Below are 17,984 nucleotides of genomic sequence, written 5' to 3' on the forward strand. Positions count from 1 at the left end.
ACGATCTACAGAACTGAGACCACTGTACCATTGGGTTTGGGGGAAAAGCTGAGCTTGCCACACAGATGAGGCCACTACACCTGGCCCTGAATTCTATTCCCAGCATGCATCTGAACACTAGGTCCCAAGGCTGGATGAGCAGCAAGTTTCCAGCTCTAGAAATGTTTGCAGTATGTGCTATTATCAGTAGGTGGCAGTGGTGAGCTCCTGATTGGTTCCTTTTGCTGCCTTTAATGTGGGTTCTCTTAATTTTTAATTAGTCTTTCTAGCACCTGCCTCCTTCTCCTTTCCTTTCCTTTTATTTTTGCAGCTCTGAGGATCAAACCTAGGTTCTCATGAACGTTAGGCTAGCATTCTTCCACTGACTTACAGCCTAGGCTCCTCTTCCCTGCTAAAAAGGCTATTTTATAATGTTCTTGTACCGGTGGCTTTGTTCTCCTATAAGTCGGGGTGACCTCTGATCTTGGCTGGGCCTTAGGTCAGTGGGCACTGGGTCAAGCAGACCTTTTCATCTTGTCCTTATCTGCCCTCTCTTTGTTCGTTGCATTTGCACAGAGGAAGAACGGCCTGATGGATCATGAGGATTTCAGAGCCTGCCTGATTTCCATGGGCTATGACTTGGTAAGACACAAGCTGAGATTTTACTGAGGTCTGATACTGTATCAAGCCTAGATTGTGGGAAATAAATGATGTAATAGTTTTGAATTGGTTCATTTTTATATCACAGGGCCATGTTTTTTTTGAAGATCTGCCTGTCACTATAGGAAAACAATGCTACAGAGTTAAACATTCATTTTTGTCCAGTAACCAGCAAGGTTTCCTTGTGGTGAAAGCATCAAGGATATGGGTTTTCCTGGCAATTCTTAAAAGCTTTATTAATATAATTTGCATACTCCACTGAAACCACTTAACAGGCACAATGGTGTGCAGTATCCTGAGACTTAAAGTGTGTTTTCCTTTTAATATTTTAGGAGATAGAAGGGAGATTTTTAAGGACTGGACATGATGGTATAAGCTTTTAATTCCAGCTCTTTGGAGGCAAAAGCAGGTGGATCTCTTCGAATTCCAGACCAACTTACTGTACATTGAGAGTTCCAGGCCAGCTAGAGCTAAACAGTGAGGTCCCTGTTGTTTTTAAAAAGAAGAAGAAGGCACACACCTTTAATCCCAGCACTCAGGAGGCAAAGGCAGGCGGATCTTTGAGTTCAAGGCCAGCCTGGTCTACAGAGCGAGATCCAGGAAAGGCGCAAAGCTACACAGAGAAACCTTGTCTCAAAAAACAAAGACAAAAACAAAAAATAAATAAATAAAATAAGAAGGAGGAGGCGGGGGAGGAGGAAGAGGAGAGGAAGAACATACATCAGCTAAGAAAAACATACTTGCTGTGGGCTGTGAAAATCATAGTGTGCTCAATTACCTTTGAGGAGTTACATATTTATCTATTTTGAAACAGTATCTTGTTAGATAGCTCAGGGTAGCCTTGAACTTGGTGAGATCCTCCTGCCTCTGCCTCTAACCTGGGGGTTAGAGTCCCAGCACTGCAAGAATAAATTAAATATATAAAATTTCAAAAGAAGCCAGAAAACCAGGTGGGTGACATATACCTGTAGTCCCCAGCACTTGGGGTAACTTGTTGTGTAGTCCAGGTGACAATAGCTTGGAACTTACTGTGTACTCCAGGCTGGCCTCAAACTCACCATCCTTCTGCCTCAAACTCCTGAATAAAACACTGTTTTTTTAAAGCTTTTTTTTTTTTTTTTTCAGTGCTGGGGACATACTAGTCAAATGCTCTGATACTGAGCTGTACTCCCAGTTTTTAATGAGTATTTTAAACATGACCTGCTTTGATTCCTCTGGTAATTTAAACTAAGGAACAAGCACTATCATACTACTTAATTACTCTTCCTAATTATGTAATGTAAATTAGAAGAGCATCGTGGGCTACCCAATGGACAGACTTGTGATGTACAGGGCTTCCGGCTTGATGCTAAGCAGCTTTTAAAACTGATGAAAACGAGACTGTGTCACCCAGCGGGGAAGCCCTTTCCAGAGAGTGAAGAGAACCATGTGGAGGATCCTGGGAGTTCTCAAAGCTTGAAGCACTCACTGCCTCTATACCTCCTCGCCTTAGGGTGAAGCTGAGTTTGCCCGGATTATGACCCTGGTTGACCCCAATGGACAAGGCACTGTCACCTTCCAGTCCTTCATTGACTTCATGACCAGAGAGACTGCAGACACGGACACCGCAGAGCAGGTCATCGCCTCCTTCCGAATCCTGGCTTCTGATAAGGTCCGCTTGGATAGATTTTCCTTTGTTTTAAAACTTCTTCAATTATCTTTGGGTCTCTGGGGGCAGTAAGTACACACAAACATGGGCCTTGGCATGTGTGGAGGTCAGAGGACAGCCTCAGATGCCAGTCTTGCCCTCACCTTGTTTCAGATATGGTCTCTCTTGTTCAATTTTGCAAGGCGGGCTTGCCTGCAAGTTTTCAGGGATTCTCCTGTCTCCACCTCATATCTCACCACAGGAGTGCTGGGATCATAGATGCATAGTGCTATATCCAGGCTTTAAAAAAGTGATTTGCCCGTGTGTGTGTGTGTGTGTGTGTGTGTGTGTGTGTGTGTGTGTGTGTGGACAGTTCTCTCCTTCTGCCCTTACATGGTTCCAGGGACAAGGAGCGTTCTCCAGGATTGTGCAGCTTTTACCTTCAGAGCCAGTTCACCAGCTGGACATTTCTAATATGAATTAAGCAGGGGTTTATAGTCAGACAGACATTCAGGGAAAAAGTAAAGTTCATCTCAGAACATGAGTAGGTGAGGGCATCTCAAAGGAGAGTTGCTATATGTGTGCTTTTAAAAGCTCTATCCTCAGATGTCAATCTTGCTTTTTCCTTTTTTTTTTTTAATTCTTCAACTGAGACAGCAAGAAAAATGGTCTATTGTACACGAGTTACACTTGGCCACAAGTGAGAGCAGAACTAGTCCAGAATGCCATAGGTCCAGGGCAGAAGGCCGGGGAGACTGTTTTGGTTATAACAAAGGCAGTCAGGTCTCTCAGGTGGTCTCTGCGAGCAGATGGTGATGTTCCAGGTCTACTGAGACTTATAGCGACACTGTCCCAAAAACTTGTACCATCGCCCTGGCCTTCGGCATCCCTTATTTCTGCTCCTTCAGCCTTCGTGGGTGCACAAACTGGTTTACTTGGACCTCTGCCTCAGCTTTCTTCTCCTGCACTTCAGTCTGCGCCTCCTTTTCTTCCTCCACTTGGCTCATGGCCCAGGAGTTTCCAGGAAGATGGCGCTAAGGCCAAGAGCAATCTTATTTTTTCTTTAAGAGACATTTTTTTTCTAGCAGTTTTTTTTTTCCATATTTTTAATAGACAGAGCTTGAAAGGGTCTCTGTTTTCTAAAACACCAGTTATGTGAAGTCAAATGACTCACTCCTGTGTTCTCCCTCGTGTATGATGTAAACCAACTCTACCTGTGAGGTGGTAATGTAGATCAGAATGTTTATCACTCACATTTGGTCCAGTTTGAGAGAAATATTGGCGATAACTCTTCATGTGCTTCTAAGAAGCATACTGAATTTCCTGCTGGCCACCTTGTAGACTCACCCTATACAAACCCAGCTTTTGTTCATCACTTGGTACAATGGGTAGTAGAGGCCCTACCTGTAAGCCTTGCCAACGTAAGAAATGTGTAACTATTAAGATGGTTATAGTCTAGTGTTCTCTGCATTTACTCTGCGCTCCTCGTGTGTTTTTTCTCCAGCCCTACATCTTGGCAGAGGAGCTTCGACGGGAGCTGCCCCCAGACCAGGCCCAGTACTGCATCAAGAGAATGCCCCCGTACTCAGGTCCCGGCAGTGTTCCTGGTGCCCTGGACTACACAGCCTTCTCCTCTGCCCTCTACGGGGAAAGCGACCTGTGATGCTGTGTCTGTAATCCCTGACCCTATCAGAATGCAATAAAGGCTGAAGTATGGGTTGTTTCCTGGAAACCTTGATACATTTTATTAAGAGGTGTGGTGAGCTGGATGCGGTGGTACACGTCTTTACTCCCTGCACTTGGGAAGCAGAGGCAGGTAGATCTCTGTAAATTCAAGGACAGGCCTGCTCTACCTAGCCAATTCCAGGCCTACCAGCGATGCATAATGAGACCCTGTCTCAAAAACAAATAAATAGCCACCACAAAAGAGAGATTAGAGTGAGGGAGGGGCTAAGAAGAAAGGTAGTCTGTAAAGTGCTTGCCATGAGCACAAAACCTCAGTCTGATCCTCAGAACTTACACTTAAAAAGAAGAAAAAGAAAAAAAAAGATGGCTCAGCAGGTAAAGGCGCTTGCTGAAAAGTCTTAACAATCTGAGTTTGATCCCTGGATCCCAAGTGGTGGAAAAGGAGAACCACAAGTTTTCCCTGTGGCTTTCACACACATATACACACATGCACCTGTACGTATAGGATCATGCACATGCTCAGATAGTTCTCTGTAATGAGTCTTTCTCTGTCCTGCCCACCAGCTCCCAAATAATGACACAGAGACTTACTGTTAATTATGAAAGCTCAGCCTATAGCTTAGGCTTGTTCCTAAGTAGCTCTTACAACTTAAACTAACCCATTTCTATTAATCTGTGTTTTACCATGCGGCTTTTTACCTTTCTTTCATTCTGTGTGTCCAACTCCCTCCATATTTCGTTGGCATCTCCCCTGTGCCTCAGTTATCTCTTCCTACTTCTCTCTGCCCAAAAGTCCTGCCTATACCTCCTGCCTAGCTATTGGCCGTTCAGCTATTTGTTAAACCAATCACAGCAGGATATCTTCACACAGAGTACAAATACCCCACAACATACTCCTTGCAGCTTGTCCTTTCCCAGCCTACGTCAGGCAGAAGCAGTTTCAGTGCCGTGTGATGTAATGGTACTTTACCCGTGGGTTTCTCTCTGAATTTTTAGCTGCATGAAATGAAAGGGTAGGTAGGTTTGTTTCTTTGATTAAGTGAACCAGATCCTACTCAAATACTATGAAAACAGGGTGCTCTCAGTACAGAAGTGAGTGAGGGTGTGAAAACCAAAACATTCAGGATTCATGACTGGGAGAAGCAATCACAAACTGATACTCTGAAGGTCTGGTGAAGGTTATGGTGTTTAAAATAAATCTTCATGCTGTTTATGTTTATGTGGTTATCCTTGGGAGGACATGTTTAGGATTCTAGCTTTGGATTTTCTTATCCAAAGATAAGCTGGACTTAAATCTAAGTGATTCTGTCATGTTGTCAGTGGAATGAAGCATTATGAGATGGGCCTGCCAGTGGGAAAAACAGATTGCTCAAAAGATGTTTAGTATTAAAAACTTTTTCTTTTCTTGAGACAGTGTTTCTCTGTAACTCAGGCTGGCTTCAAATTGGCTATCTTCCTGCCTCAATTTCCAAATTACAGAGAGATCACAGGTATATGTCAATATGGCCCCCTTTTAATAATTAAAACAAACAAAACTTTTTGGTTTTTTTGAGTCTCATGTAGCACAAGTCAACCTTGAACTCAGTATGTTCCTGAGAATGACCCTGAGGAACTCCTGATCCTCCTGCCTCTGCCTCCAAAGTACTGGGATTACAGTGTGTCACTAAGTCAGGCTCATTAGAATTTAACATTTTATTTATTCTATTATTACAGTTTAGTCTGTTGTGTGTGCATGTGGCCATGTGCATGTGGTAACGTGTATGGAGGTGAGAGGACAACTTCTGGGATTTGCTGCTTCTGTCTTTTGACCATGTGGGTCCCAAGGATCCAACTCCAGTTGTCAGGCCTGGTGGAGGGCACCTTTACTTCCCGAGCCATCCTGTTGGCCTTCATTCATATTTTTGAATAATTAACTTTTATTATGTAATATGTGTGTCTGTGTAGGGAAGTGTACATGGGTGCAGGTGCATGAGAAGGCCAGAAGTGTTGGATCCTCTGGAGGTGGAATTACAGGCAGTTATGGGCCCCCAGACATGGGTGCTGGGAACTGAACTCGGGTCTTCTGGAAGGGCAGCGAGTCTCCTTAACTACTGAGTCATCTCTTCCGCCCTTTCCCATTAACGTTTTTGAGGCAGAATTTGCAGTCATCTCTTCACTGTGTAGGACAAGACAGCCTGACTTGTGGGGGAAATCTTCCTTGGGACTGGAGGTGATTGCCAGAGATGGAGGTGGAGTCAAGAAGGAAAATGAGGTGTCTGTTGCTGTCTCTTGATTCCAGATGCCCAGAGCCTTTTATGTCTAATGCTCTGTTCTTAAATAAGGAGCTGGTGACAGCAGTTCCCAATGGCACAAGAAGGCTGCAGTCTGGGGACACCAGGTGGAGCTCTCATGCCTTAGCAGGAGAGGGCCGCCTTTCTCAGTTGTAGGAGGTGAGGTTTCCCCTCTGGCCCTTTGCACCCCTTTGCTACATTTCTCCTGGGAGTTAATTAGCACTAAAGGTCAGGGCTTCACCTCTTGGACAGGACAGTGATTCATAGCATGGCTCTGTCTGGGTCAAGCCTCACCCCCTCAAGGACATAGGACATCATCTGTGCTCCCCACTGGGTGTCTTGGTCTAGTCAGTGTGCATTCAGTTTTCCAATCCTGTTGTCTAAAACTATATGACTTCCCAGAATACCCATCATGCTGACAGCTTGCAGCAAACAAAGTGGGAACTCCTGTGAAATGTTGGTCCTTAATGATCAGGAAATGAGCTATAAACAACCCAAACAATTGCTAATTGCAATGAAAGTGTGAATAGAGAGGCAGCAATGTGCCTGCTAACTATGTCTGTTTCCTTGGCTTTGATAGGTTGCCACAGCCAACTGGAAATTTCTTTCCTACTTACCAATGTGTCCTGATAATCTTACTGACCTTTCACCTTGGTCCATTTTCTTTGTTTGCTTCATAATTAAGTAGTTGACAGTTTGAAAATCTCTGAAATACTTGAACCTTTGAGTTTAATATCAGATGCTTTTGGGGTGGTGTATAGGTAAGCTTTTGACCATTTGAAGCAGGTGCTATGCTCCAACTGGAAAGGTGAAGGAGAACCCTGGGAAGTCATTCCTCTTCACTAGGTACTTCTGTTTTGGGGTGGCCATGGGTAACTCATCTCCCTAATTTTTTTTTTTACCTCTCCACAATATTCAGTAAGAGATTGGATCGGTACTATCTAATAATAAGTGAGAAAGGAAACTAAGCCATGAAAAACAATAAAATGTTTATACTGTCATCCTAGAAGTTGTTTTTATTTCTGATCATGAGTTATCAATTAAATTTGTCAAAGAAAAAAAGCATCTCTGTTTTTATCATTTTAAAGGATACGCAGGTAATTTGGTTAGCTGTAAACAAACTTCTCATATTTGAAACATTCATTTGGTGTTGTGTTTGCCTCCTTTAAGGAGTCAAGACTGGTGAAACATTCATTTGGTGTTGTGTTTGCTTCCTAATTAAGGAGTCAAGACTGGTTGGGGATGTGGCTCAGCTGGTAGAGTGCTTACCTAGCATACATAGAGTCCTGGGTTCCCAGCCCCAGCACTGCAGAAACCAAATCTGGTGGCACATGCCTATAATCCTAGGATTCTGTAGGTGGAAAGAGGAGGATCAGAAGTTCAAGTTCATCCTTACCTACATAACTCGGAGTTCCAGGATAACTTGGCTTACAGGAATGAGACTCTGCCTTAAAAAAAAAAAAAAAAAAAAGGAGGAGTGGGGGGAACTTATATGTAGTGTGGAGTAAACTTGAAATGGGGGAATTGGGACAGACCCACTGTGGGGTGAGTGGTGCATGACTAGGAGGAGTGTTTAAACAGTAGGTCAGTTCAGAATTCTCAGGAGATTACATATTTGTTAATTGTCCATACACCCAGTTCTTACTTTCGTGTTTCACAGTATGAAGGTCTGGGCTGTGACTTGGACATCTGTGTTTTTATAAACTCCACAGGAATTCTGCTTAATTCCCATCTGAGCCTATGGCTTAGATGAAAGATCATTTAGTCATCAAACCCCCTAGAAATTAGAAAAGCCCTCACTGGAAAGGTTAATAGGGAGTTGGACAGCAAGAGTGGCCAGGCCAAATCACTGTGTTGTCTGTTTGGCAGAATAAAAATGCTTGCACATAGCCAGACATGATGACACATACCTCTAAGGCCAGTGCTTGGGAAGTAGCCTCATGAGAATTAGAAGTCCAAGCTCCCTCTTAGCACTGCTTTCATAGTGTCCCATAAGTTTGGGTATGTGGTGTCTTCATTTTCGTTGATCTCTAGGAAGTCTTTAATTTCTTTCTTTATTTTTTCCTTAACCCATTGGTGATTCAGTTGAGCATTATTCAGTTTCCATGAGATTGTTGAAACCAAGGTTGGATAAAGCACAGGAACAATTAACCAAATGAATGGAAACACATGAACTATGAACCAAAGGCTGAGGGGCCCCCAACTGGATCAGGCCCTCTGAATAGGTGAGACAGTCGATTGGCTTGATCTGTTTGGGAGGCATCTAGGCAGTGGTACCAGGTCCTGGGCTCGTTGCATGAGTTAGCTGTTTGAAACCTGGGACTTAGGCAGGGACGCTTGGCTCAATCTGGGAGGAGGGGACTGGACCTGCCTGGACTGAGTCTATCAGGTCGATCCCAGTCCTTGGGGGAGACCTTGATCTGGAGGAGATGGGAATAGGGGGTGGGCTGGGGGGAAGGGGAGGGGGCCAGGAAGGGAGAGAACAAGGGAATCTGTGGCTATTATGTAGAACTGAATAGTATTGTAAAATAATAATAATAATAATAATAATAATAAAAGAAGTCCAAGCTCATCTTTAGGGAGTCAGGCTCTCTGGGTCTATATGAGGTCCTGTTTCAAAACAAGTTCCCACCGCAGCAGTTTAGGTTTCTCTCCTGAGCAAACCAGGGGAAGAGAATGCTTGTGAGATCATCAAGCGACATGCACCACTCCTCCTCCATGGTTAGGAACTTCCGGGAAGGGAAGCCAAGCTGGCAGGTGGGTAGGAAGTGGGTTGCATGGGCCTTTGCAAGACCCAACCAGAGAAAGAGGAAGATTCAATCTGTAAACAGTGGTTATGCAGGAAGCAGAAAGTCTCTGTGAATACACAGCACGAGCCAGGAAATGGCATTATGGTCAGAACTTAATTGAAAAGGGTTGAATTGAGGATAGGGATTACTAGGAATGAGGTTCAGAGGCTAAGACCCAGGAGCAGGCCATGGGCTCCATTGGAAAGAAAACAAGGACAGATCAAACTGGGTGCACTAAAGCTGCAGAAGCAGACTAAAATCTGTGCCAGAAATGGACTTTTTAGTTATTTATATTTGGTTTTTTTAGACGGGGTTTCACTCTAATGAAAGGTAGCTTCAGATTCAGGGTGGTCTTCCTGACTCAGCCTCCTAGGTACAGAAATGGATTTGTGAGTGTCTCTGTGTTGTGTAGCAGTTTCCTCCAAGAGTAAAACCTTTCATCTTTGAGGAAAACTTCTTAAGACATAAGACACAAAGGGAGGATATTTTCTTAAGATTTATGCTTTTATTTATATAATGTATGTGAATGTTTTGCCTGCTTGCATGTATGTCTACCACATTCCATGGAAGTCAGAAGGTCTAAGCTCCCTTGGAACTAGAGTTACAGACGGTTGTGAGCCACCATGTGGGTTCTGGGAATTGAACTCGGGTTTTTCTCAAGAGCAACCAGTGCCTTTTACCACTGAACTATCTCTTCAACCCCACATCAAGGTATTTTTACACTGGATGTTTACAAGCAGGTGAAACAACAGGGTATTCTAGGGGAGGTTGAAACACTCAGTCCTGCAGGGAGGCTTCATAAGGAAAGGAAGTAAACAACTCAAAATAGCTTCAGGAAGTTCCTAAAACTGACCAGATCCACCAGGCCCCTCCCTCCCCAAGAGTATGTAAGCATTAAAGACTGACAGGAGCTACTCTTAAAGGAGCCAAGCTGTGGAGAAGACTCAGACCGCCAACCAGCCTGGAAGAGGCTCAGCCCAACTGAATGAACCATTTGGAAAGGACACTCTACAACCTGTTGAGCTGCCTGCAGGTTTTACAGTAGGCTCCAGATTTCCAGTTTTCATGAGCTGTCTCTCATGCTGGGGTGGACATTGGTGATGCAATTGTCTTTAAGTCATTTCTGCCCCTGTAAGTAAACCCTCATATTCCTATAGGTAACCCCAATAAAATTTATCAGTTCACCAAGTTGAACTTTGGTGTTATCCCTTCTAGGGTGAGTAGGCGTGTGTGTGTGTGTGTGTGTGTGTGTGTGTGTGTGTGTGTGTGTGTGTTGTGTTTCCCTAAGAAAAATCTTATCTCAAAACTGAAAGGATTGGTATCTCTCAGGATACCCCAAGACCAAGTTATCAGCACAAAGGAGATTTATTTGTCCCATAGGGACAAAAGGCAGGGAATAAGAGACAAAGACAGGAGATAAAGGATGATGCAGAAGGAGAAGGGAACAAGAGAGAGGAGGAAGGGGTATTTGTCCCAGAGGGGACAAAAGGCTGGCTCTGGATAGAGAGGAGACAGACTTGGCCCATAGGTAAAATGTCGATTTATAAAGGTAAAAAGGAAACCTTGTGTTAGAATGAAGTGTTTAATTTTAATTGAGCATGTTAATTAGGTGAGCCAAAGGGGACTTTTGATTTCTGGACTTCAATACTTTGATAGCTGGACCTTGGTAGTCAGCCTCAGGAGGAAGAAGTGGCCAAATAAAGGAATGGCCCTTGGCTAGCTTTAGGAATATACTCTAACAGTCTTTAGCAAGGCAGAGGGAATGGGGGAGAAGGACAAGACTTACCAGAGCCATCTTTGTCATGCTCAAGCTGGCTAGAGTCCCTTCAACAACAGTGTGTCTGTATCTGTGTATGTTGTATGTGTGTGGTGCATGCAGGTGTGTGTACCTGTGTGTATACATACGGAGGCCAGAGAAGGACATTGGGTGTCTTCATTTATCACTCTCAGCCTCTTGGTCTTGAGTCAGGGTCTCTCACTGAACAGGAACATTTCCATTTTGGCTGTGCTGCCTGGGCAGCAAACTCTTCTGATCTACCTGTCCCTGTCCCCCAGTGCTCATGTTACATGTGCCTCCACTCCTAGCTTGTTACATGAGTGCTGGCACCTTCATGGGAACTAGGGTCTTCATGATTGCACACCAAGTGTTAGTTACTCAGCCATCCTCCAGTGTGGGAGCCTGCTCCCATCTTTCGAAGGATTCTTAGGAGAAAGGAATTAAGAAGTGATAGATACAAAGAGAGACCTGGATGTTGAGAAAAAAGACAGAAGCACGGGATAGCTTTGGGAGGGCTTGGGTCAATACCCAACAGCCACTTCATTTATTCAAAGGGGCTTTTTATAACAAAGCCAAGGGGAGAGGTGAAAGACCTCCCCCTTGCAAGATAAGAGCACATTGTACAGCCAAGTGTAGACCCTTCCAAACACCTGGTAAACACATCCATGGTCAAATCATCCCATTATGCAGCCTTGCTGGGTAAAGCAAGCTCAGATTCTCTGACCCTGAGTAAGTTCTCACTAGGAAGCCTCTGTGAACTCCTACACTCTACCCCCTAGAAAGTATTTTTAAAAGAGAACACCATTGGGGGGCAGAGTAAGAAATAGAAAATGGAGACCTGGCATGGTGCTGCACACCTGTAATACCAGCACTAGATGGGGTGGAGGCAGGAGCATCAAGAGTTCAAAGTCATCTTTATCTACATAGGGAGTTTGAAGCTGGACTATAATAGGCTCTGTCTCAAAAAACAAAACAAAGCAAAAACTCCAACAACAATAAACAAAACAAATAAAGTGGAGATGTAACCTTAATTTAAAAGTCCAATTCTTGAGGAAGTCACAGAAGAGTTGGGAGTAGAAATGTAAGATGCCATAACAAAAAAAAATTCCTCCTGCTCCTTTTCTCTGTCTTTGGGTGAGAGGAGGAGAAGTGAACAACTCCTCTGCCTACATGATTGCTGCCAGGGTGTCCTGCCCAAGCCTGTGGCTGAGTACTGAGACTAGAACAGGGAATGTCACCTGACTTTCCTTGATCTTCATAAAGAGCAGGGACACATCCCTGGCAGCTACTGAAATGTCACATCTTGTTCCTTTCCCCAGGTCATCAAAACAGGGCTGTGGTTTGCTTTGCTTTCCAGTCTGCTTTCCACATTGCTTCCTTCTTTATAATTGTGTCTGAAACCAGTCTAAAACTTAATCAGGAAAGCTGATGCCCAGAGGCAGTCCCGCTGAACAGTGAGCATGCTAGAGGGCCATCCTGCGTGCTATCTCTACTAGGCAAGCTGAGAAGAGTCAATGACCAAGATGCTAAGAACTTTTTTCTAGGGTAGACTGTTCCTTTTTGAGACAGGATTTTCTAGGCTGCCCTTGGAGTAATGGTGCAGCTGAGGATGACCTAGAACTTAAGATTTTCCTCTTCCATTGCCTGAGTGCTGGGGTTCCAGGCATGTCCTACCACTCCAGGTTATGCCTAGACCTCTTCTGCCTTTGGATTGTGTTGCAACTTGATCATTTTTAACTGTATATCATCTTCTGTGAAGGGACAGAAGACAGTATTGCTATCTCACTTAATTCTTATAAGCTCATCTCTAATGTAATATTTGTTCCTTAAAGCCAAATGGACAAAACACTAACTCGGTTTTGATTTTTGAACATTTTTCCACTTGGGATATTAAAAAGTTTCTTTCTTGGGTTATAAGAGATTTTGCTATCGATGCAGCTTCAATTTAACAGTCATTTCTAATTTTCCTTTGTTTAGTATGTAAGATTGCAGAATTCAATGATAAGCCTTTGAAAAATGTTCTCAGGGTGGCTGAACCCCCAGCATGCTGGAGGCTGGAGGAGGAGGACTGGTCTGAGTTTCAAGGTTAGCTTGGGCTACATAGTGAGGTCTACAATAACCTGAACTACAGAGTGATATCCCATCTCAAATGACCTTATCAGGTACCTTTTCCTCCTTATATCTCCTTTCTAAAGGCAAGAAGAATTAGTAGTTATCAAATTCTGCTCTTAGTTCTACATTTAAGCTGATTAAGTTCTGTGAACAACAGTTCCCAGAAGCTGCACCTTCAAACCAAGCCTTCTGTAGGCTGATTAATTCATTAGAACTTCAGTGATTGTGGAGAGCGTGGAATGTTGCAGATCCACAGCCTTCTTAAATTTATCTTGGACTAATTTAGCCTTCTTTTTTTCAAGACATGGTGGTTGCAGGATATTTGATCACACTGTGAAACTCCAAGACTGTGTTAATAAAATTAACCTTGGATCAGGGGGCAGAGCCAGCAACTAGTTGACAGGATTCGTCATAGAGAGTGCAGAGGACCCAGGAAGATGGATGGAGAGACACACAGAAAGGAATAGGGAGGGACTTAGATTCTTGGGTATTTTTGATTTGGGACAGGTGGAGAGATACTCTCTTGCTGGGACTATGGCTGTAAAGGAAGGCTAGCTAGTTGCTTCTCGGCTTCTCTGATCTAGCAGGTTTTAAAAACAACATTTGGCATCCAATGTGTGGGCTTCTGCCACTGCTGCTGCTGCTGTTCCACACCCAGGCCCCTGAGTGACTCACACTGGTATGGATTTTTGTACATTGATATAAATTTAAGGTTATTTTTGTTAAAACATACTGTAAGGTATTGTACCTATGTAACTCATTTAAAATTGCAATGTGAAGTTCTAGTCCTTGAAAGGTACTATTAGAAACTGTTTAGGATAATTAAGATAACAATCAAACTTGTAGTCATGTTAGGTATATTTTCAAGGTCAAACAGATATATCAAACACTTCAGAGATCTACAGAATTGGCATTTAAGGTGTTTTAATAACAAGACTTTTCTTGACATTGAGATAGGTCTGCTCCTGGAAGCATTAATCTACTTCAGAGAAGATGATGGGCATTGGAGAACCTCCATATGGAGTTTAGTTTCATTGTGACAAAGTTAAACACTGGGCAAAAAAACTGTCCTTGCCTTGAAAGCTGACAATATGCTATTCAAATTGGACAAGCAGGATACAAAGGGAGTCAAAGAAAGTTGACTGCCAAACTTTGCCAAGATAAGGTAGGTCATTCCTTCAAAATTCCTGCTTCACAGAAAACTCATTTTTTTTTCTTTTACTCTTTACTCTTTTGGAGGACTTACCACCCTGCTCCCAAATAAACCACATGGAGTCATATTCTTTCTTATGAATACTTTGGCTTATTTCTAGCCAACTTTTCTTAAATTGTTTTGTCTATCTTTTGCCTCTGGGCTTTTGTCTTTCTCTGTTTCTGTGTACCTTTCTTTACTTCTTACTCCACGGCTTGCTGGGTAGCTGGGTAGCTGGCTCCTAATGTTCTCCTCCTTTTCTTGTTCCTCGATCTCGTCTTCCCAGATTTCCCCTCCTATTTATTCTCTCTGCCTGCCAGCCCCACCTATCATTTCTCCTGCCTTGCTATTGGCTCTTCAGCTCCTTATTAGACCAATCAGGTATTTTAGACAGGCAAAGTAACATAGCTTCACAGTTAAACAAATGCAACATAAAATAATGTAACGCATCCTTGTATCATTAAACAAATGTTTCACAGCATAAACAAATGTAACACATCTTAAAATAATATTCTTCAGTCTGTCAGATATTGTAGGCCTGTAGTCCAAAGATGAATATCCCAACAATGCAGAGGAAACAGGTGACTGTCCAGGCAGCCAGCTGTCTGTCATTCTATAGTTTTGGACATTGTTTACCTTGCACTTCCTGTTTACTTTGGTAATATTTTATCTTTCTCAGGTCACTGATGGGTGTTAAGACTTTAATAATACCGTTTTCTTTGTTACCAAATTCAGAAAAGAAGCTTAGAAAAGAGATGTAAAGTTTATAAGGTTGAGAGACATAAATGCTTAAGTTGTTATCTAAGAAAAAATTTTTAAGGTCTAAAAAGACATTTTTAGGATGGTAATACAAGTTATCGTGGAAAGTAAAAAACTTTGGTATAGAATTTTGGACTTACCAAGATAGGATAGTTAATAGAGTATTTCCTCGGAATTTGCCAGATACAAATGGACCAGACATTGTGAATGTAATTCTTACCTGATAATTGTTCTTATTGTAATTAGTTTTACTGTGTTAGAGTTAAACCCTTTCCGTTTCCTTTTTATTTAGACAATACCTGATAATTGTTCTTACTGTATATAGTTTTGCTGTGTTAGAGTTAAAACTTTTCCTTTTTATTTAGATAAAAAGAGGGAAATGTTGCCGGATATTTGATCAAACTGTGAAACTCTGAGACTGTGTTAATAAAATTAACCCTGGATCAGGGGGCAGAGCCAATGACTAATTGACAAGAATTAGCTGTAGAGAGTACAGAGGAACCAGGAAGACGGATATAAAGAAGCACAGGATGAGGTAGGGAGGGACTTAGAGATTCATGGGCCTCTTTGTTTTGAGATGGGTGGAGAGGCGAGCTCTTGCTGGGTCTCTGACCAAAAAGGAAGGCCAGCTGGTTGCTTTTTGAGTTCTCTGACCTAGCAGTTTTTCACCCCAACATCTGACTCCTGAGTCTTTATTGGTAAATAGAAAAATTTAGATAAAAACAACACAGGGTTTCTTTGTGTAGCCCTGGCTGTCCTGGAACTTGCTCTGTAGACTAGGCTGGCCTTGAACTCAAAGATCTCCCTGTCTCTGCCTCCAAGTGCTGGAGGCATGCTCTATTACCACTCTGCCTATTTTAGCCTTCTAAATAGCCATTCATAGACAGTCTGTGTGTCAGACATAACATCTGTGATTAAAAGGTAAAAACCTTTTGGACTGTATTAACTTAACCAAACACTGGCTTCCATCAACCAAAAGACCAAAAATGCCATCAGATAGCCCCTGAGTGTTAGACCTGAAAATTTCGAGGAAAAAGACAGAATCCACCATAGTCTAACTGAAGCAAGCTTTATTTTGGCCAGTCCAGCTTGCTACCTCTCCCTAAACTGGGATTCTAGAGAGCAGCCCCTGCTGGCCTCCTGAGGTTCTTTTTATACGAGAGATAAGGCATGCATAGCGGCAAGAGAGTTGGTTGTTATACATTGTTAGAAAAATACAGAAGAGAGGCTGGAGAGATGGCTCAGAGGTTAAGAGCACTGACTGCTCTTCCAGAGGTCCTGAGTTCAATTCCCAGCAACCACATGTTGGCTCACAACCATCTGTAATGAGATCTGGTGCCCTCTTCTGGTCATACATGCTGTATATAAAATAAATAAATAAATAAATAAATAAATAAATAAATAAATAAATAAATAAATAAATAAATAAAAAGTGATTCATTAAAAAAAATACAGAAGGGAAGGAAGAAGGGTAAGGATATATATCATGTGAATGGAGTTGCAATTTTATTGTTAGTTGAAAAACATGTTTTGCAGTTTACATCAGATCTAAGAAACAGGAACTTATTCTTAATTATAAATAGAAACCTTAACTTGCAAGGACTTAACAACACAGGACAAACAAGAAGTTATTCTTTAACAAGGATTAAAGACAGGACACTCAGGAACGTATTCTGCAACTACAAACAGAAACCTTAACCTGCACAGGACAAACAGGAAGGTACCTGTTAAACCAAATAGGCAAAACAAAACAAAACAAACAAACAAACAACAAAAACACACAGACACAGATCTATCAACAGGTAGATTCATTAGCTGAAATAGTTCTACAATATGATAGGGCACTTGACCTGCTCTATGTAGAACAAGGGGGTATCATATAGTATTAAGAGAAAATTGTTGTTTCTATACAAACCACACAGGAATCATTAGAGATAATCTGACTGTACTCAAAGAAACGTTGCAAAAAAAGGGAGACCTAAGAGGAAATAAATGATTGGTACCCATTCTCATTTTCAGGCTCCTCCTAGATAGTAACTGATGTTGTCATACCGGTGTCGCAAGACCCCCAAACAAGACCACCACAGAGCTGATATCTGATGCAAGCACGCAGGAGTTTATTAATAACAAAGCAAGCCTGGGCTTGGTGCATTCCAAACACTCGACACAGCGGGTGGAAGAGGGTGGCTAGTCATTTCAAGTGGTTTATATAGGAAAGGTTTACATGCAGAGGGTTACATATCTCAGGATCGGACCAGGGGACTAGGGGTGAGGTAGTTCTTTGAAGTTACTGGCTGAACTATAAGCATGAAATTATTAGTGGCTAACAGGATGCAGGGTATCTACAGAGACAAACATTTTTTTACTCTCTATGTCCTGCTTTTGCTGCACCCAGGATGTATACATTCAGATTTATTGTTCCAGTCCTATTTTTCCATAAGTTCCTGGTCAGTTGAGTCCATTACTCCCCATATCCTGTTTTGCCAAGTCCAGGATATATAGATTTATTGTTCCAGCCTTATCTTCCCATGAGTTCAACTTCTGGTCAGTTCTAAAACTGTTGGTCAACAAATACCTTTTGGGGTTTTGGGGGAAGGGAGTGTCTCTCAAGATGGCTACTGATTTTTCCCTTTAAATGTCAGCCATCACCAGACCTTTGACCCTTTGTTTCTGCTAATTACTATTGGCCCTTGCACCATTAATACCTTAATTAGAAACATAAATTTCCACCTAGGTGCCAGTAAGTTGATAATTATTAGATCCCAATATAACCAGGTGCCCACTGTTATACCCAGATCACGACCCCAAAGAGACCACTGAAGACCATGGATGTCCAGAATGCAACAGCAGGGTTAATTCTATAGATACAAGTCTAGACAGGGATCTCTGTTCCTACACCCAATACAGTGAGGCAGGGAGGAGTTGCTCTTTCTTTGTGAGGCTAGCTATTTAAAGGCAAAAAGCAGAAGCTCTTCAGGGCAGTTGGGGGGTTTGGCATAGGTGCAACTTGGATTGGTTTATTTTTATTTTTGAAGGTCTCTATTCTCTTTTAATTGGGTGAGGGTATGTAACCTTTGAATTTACTGGTTGGAGGTTACAATTATCATTTTGGGGGCAGTCTGGCCCAAGTCCC

General features: G+C 42.5%; 1 protein-coding gene across 1 annotated transcript in view; it reads left to right on the forward strand.

The window, feature by feature from the left end:
- Positions 1-3,998, forward strand: part of Actn2 (actinin alpha 2) — a 72,764-nt gene extending 68,766 nt beyond the window's left edge. The window contains exons 19-21 of the mRNA XM_028859692.2: positions 556-621; positions 2,132-2,290; positions 3,771-3,998. Coding sequence (XP_028715525.1) covers positions 556-621; positions 2,132-2,290; positions 3,771-3,929 — 384 coding nt within the window. The 3' untranslated portion in view covers positions 3,930-3,998. The remainder of the gene's footprint in view (positions 1-555; positions 622-2,131; positions 2,291-3,770) is intronic.
- Positions 3,999-17,984: the final 13,986 nt, after the last annotated feature.

This window comes from Peromyscus leucopus, chromosome 5, assembly GCF_004664715.2.
Source record: "Peromyscus leucopus breed LL Stock chromosome 5, UCI_PerLeu_2.1, whole genome shotgun sequence".
NCBI classification, from domain to species: Eukaryota; Metazoa; Chordata; class Mammalia; order Rodentia; family Cricetidae; genus Peromyscus; species Peromyscus leucopus.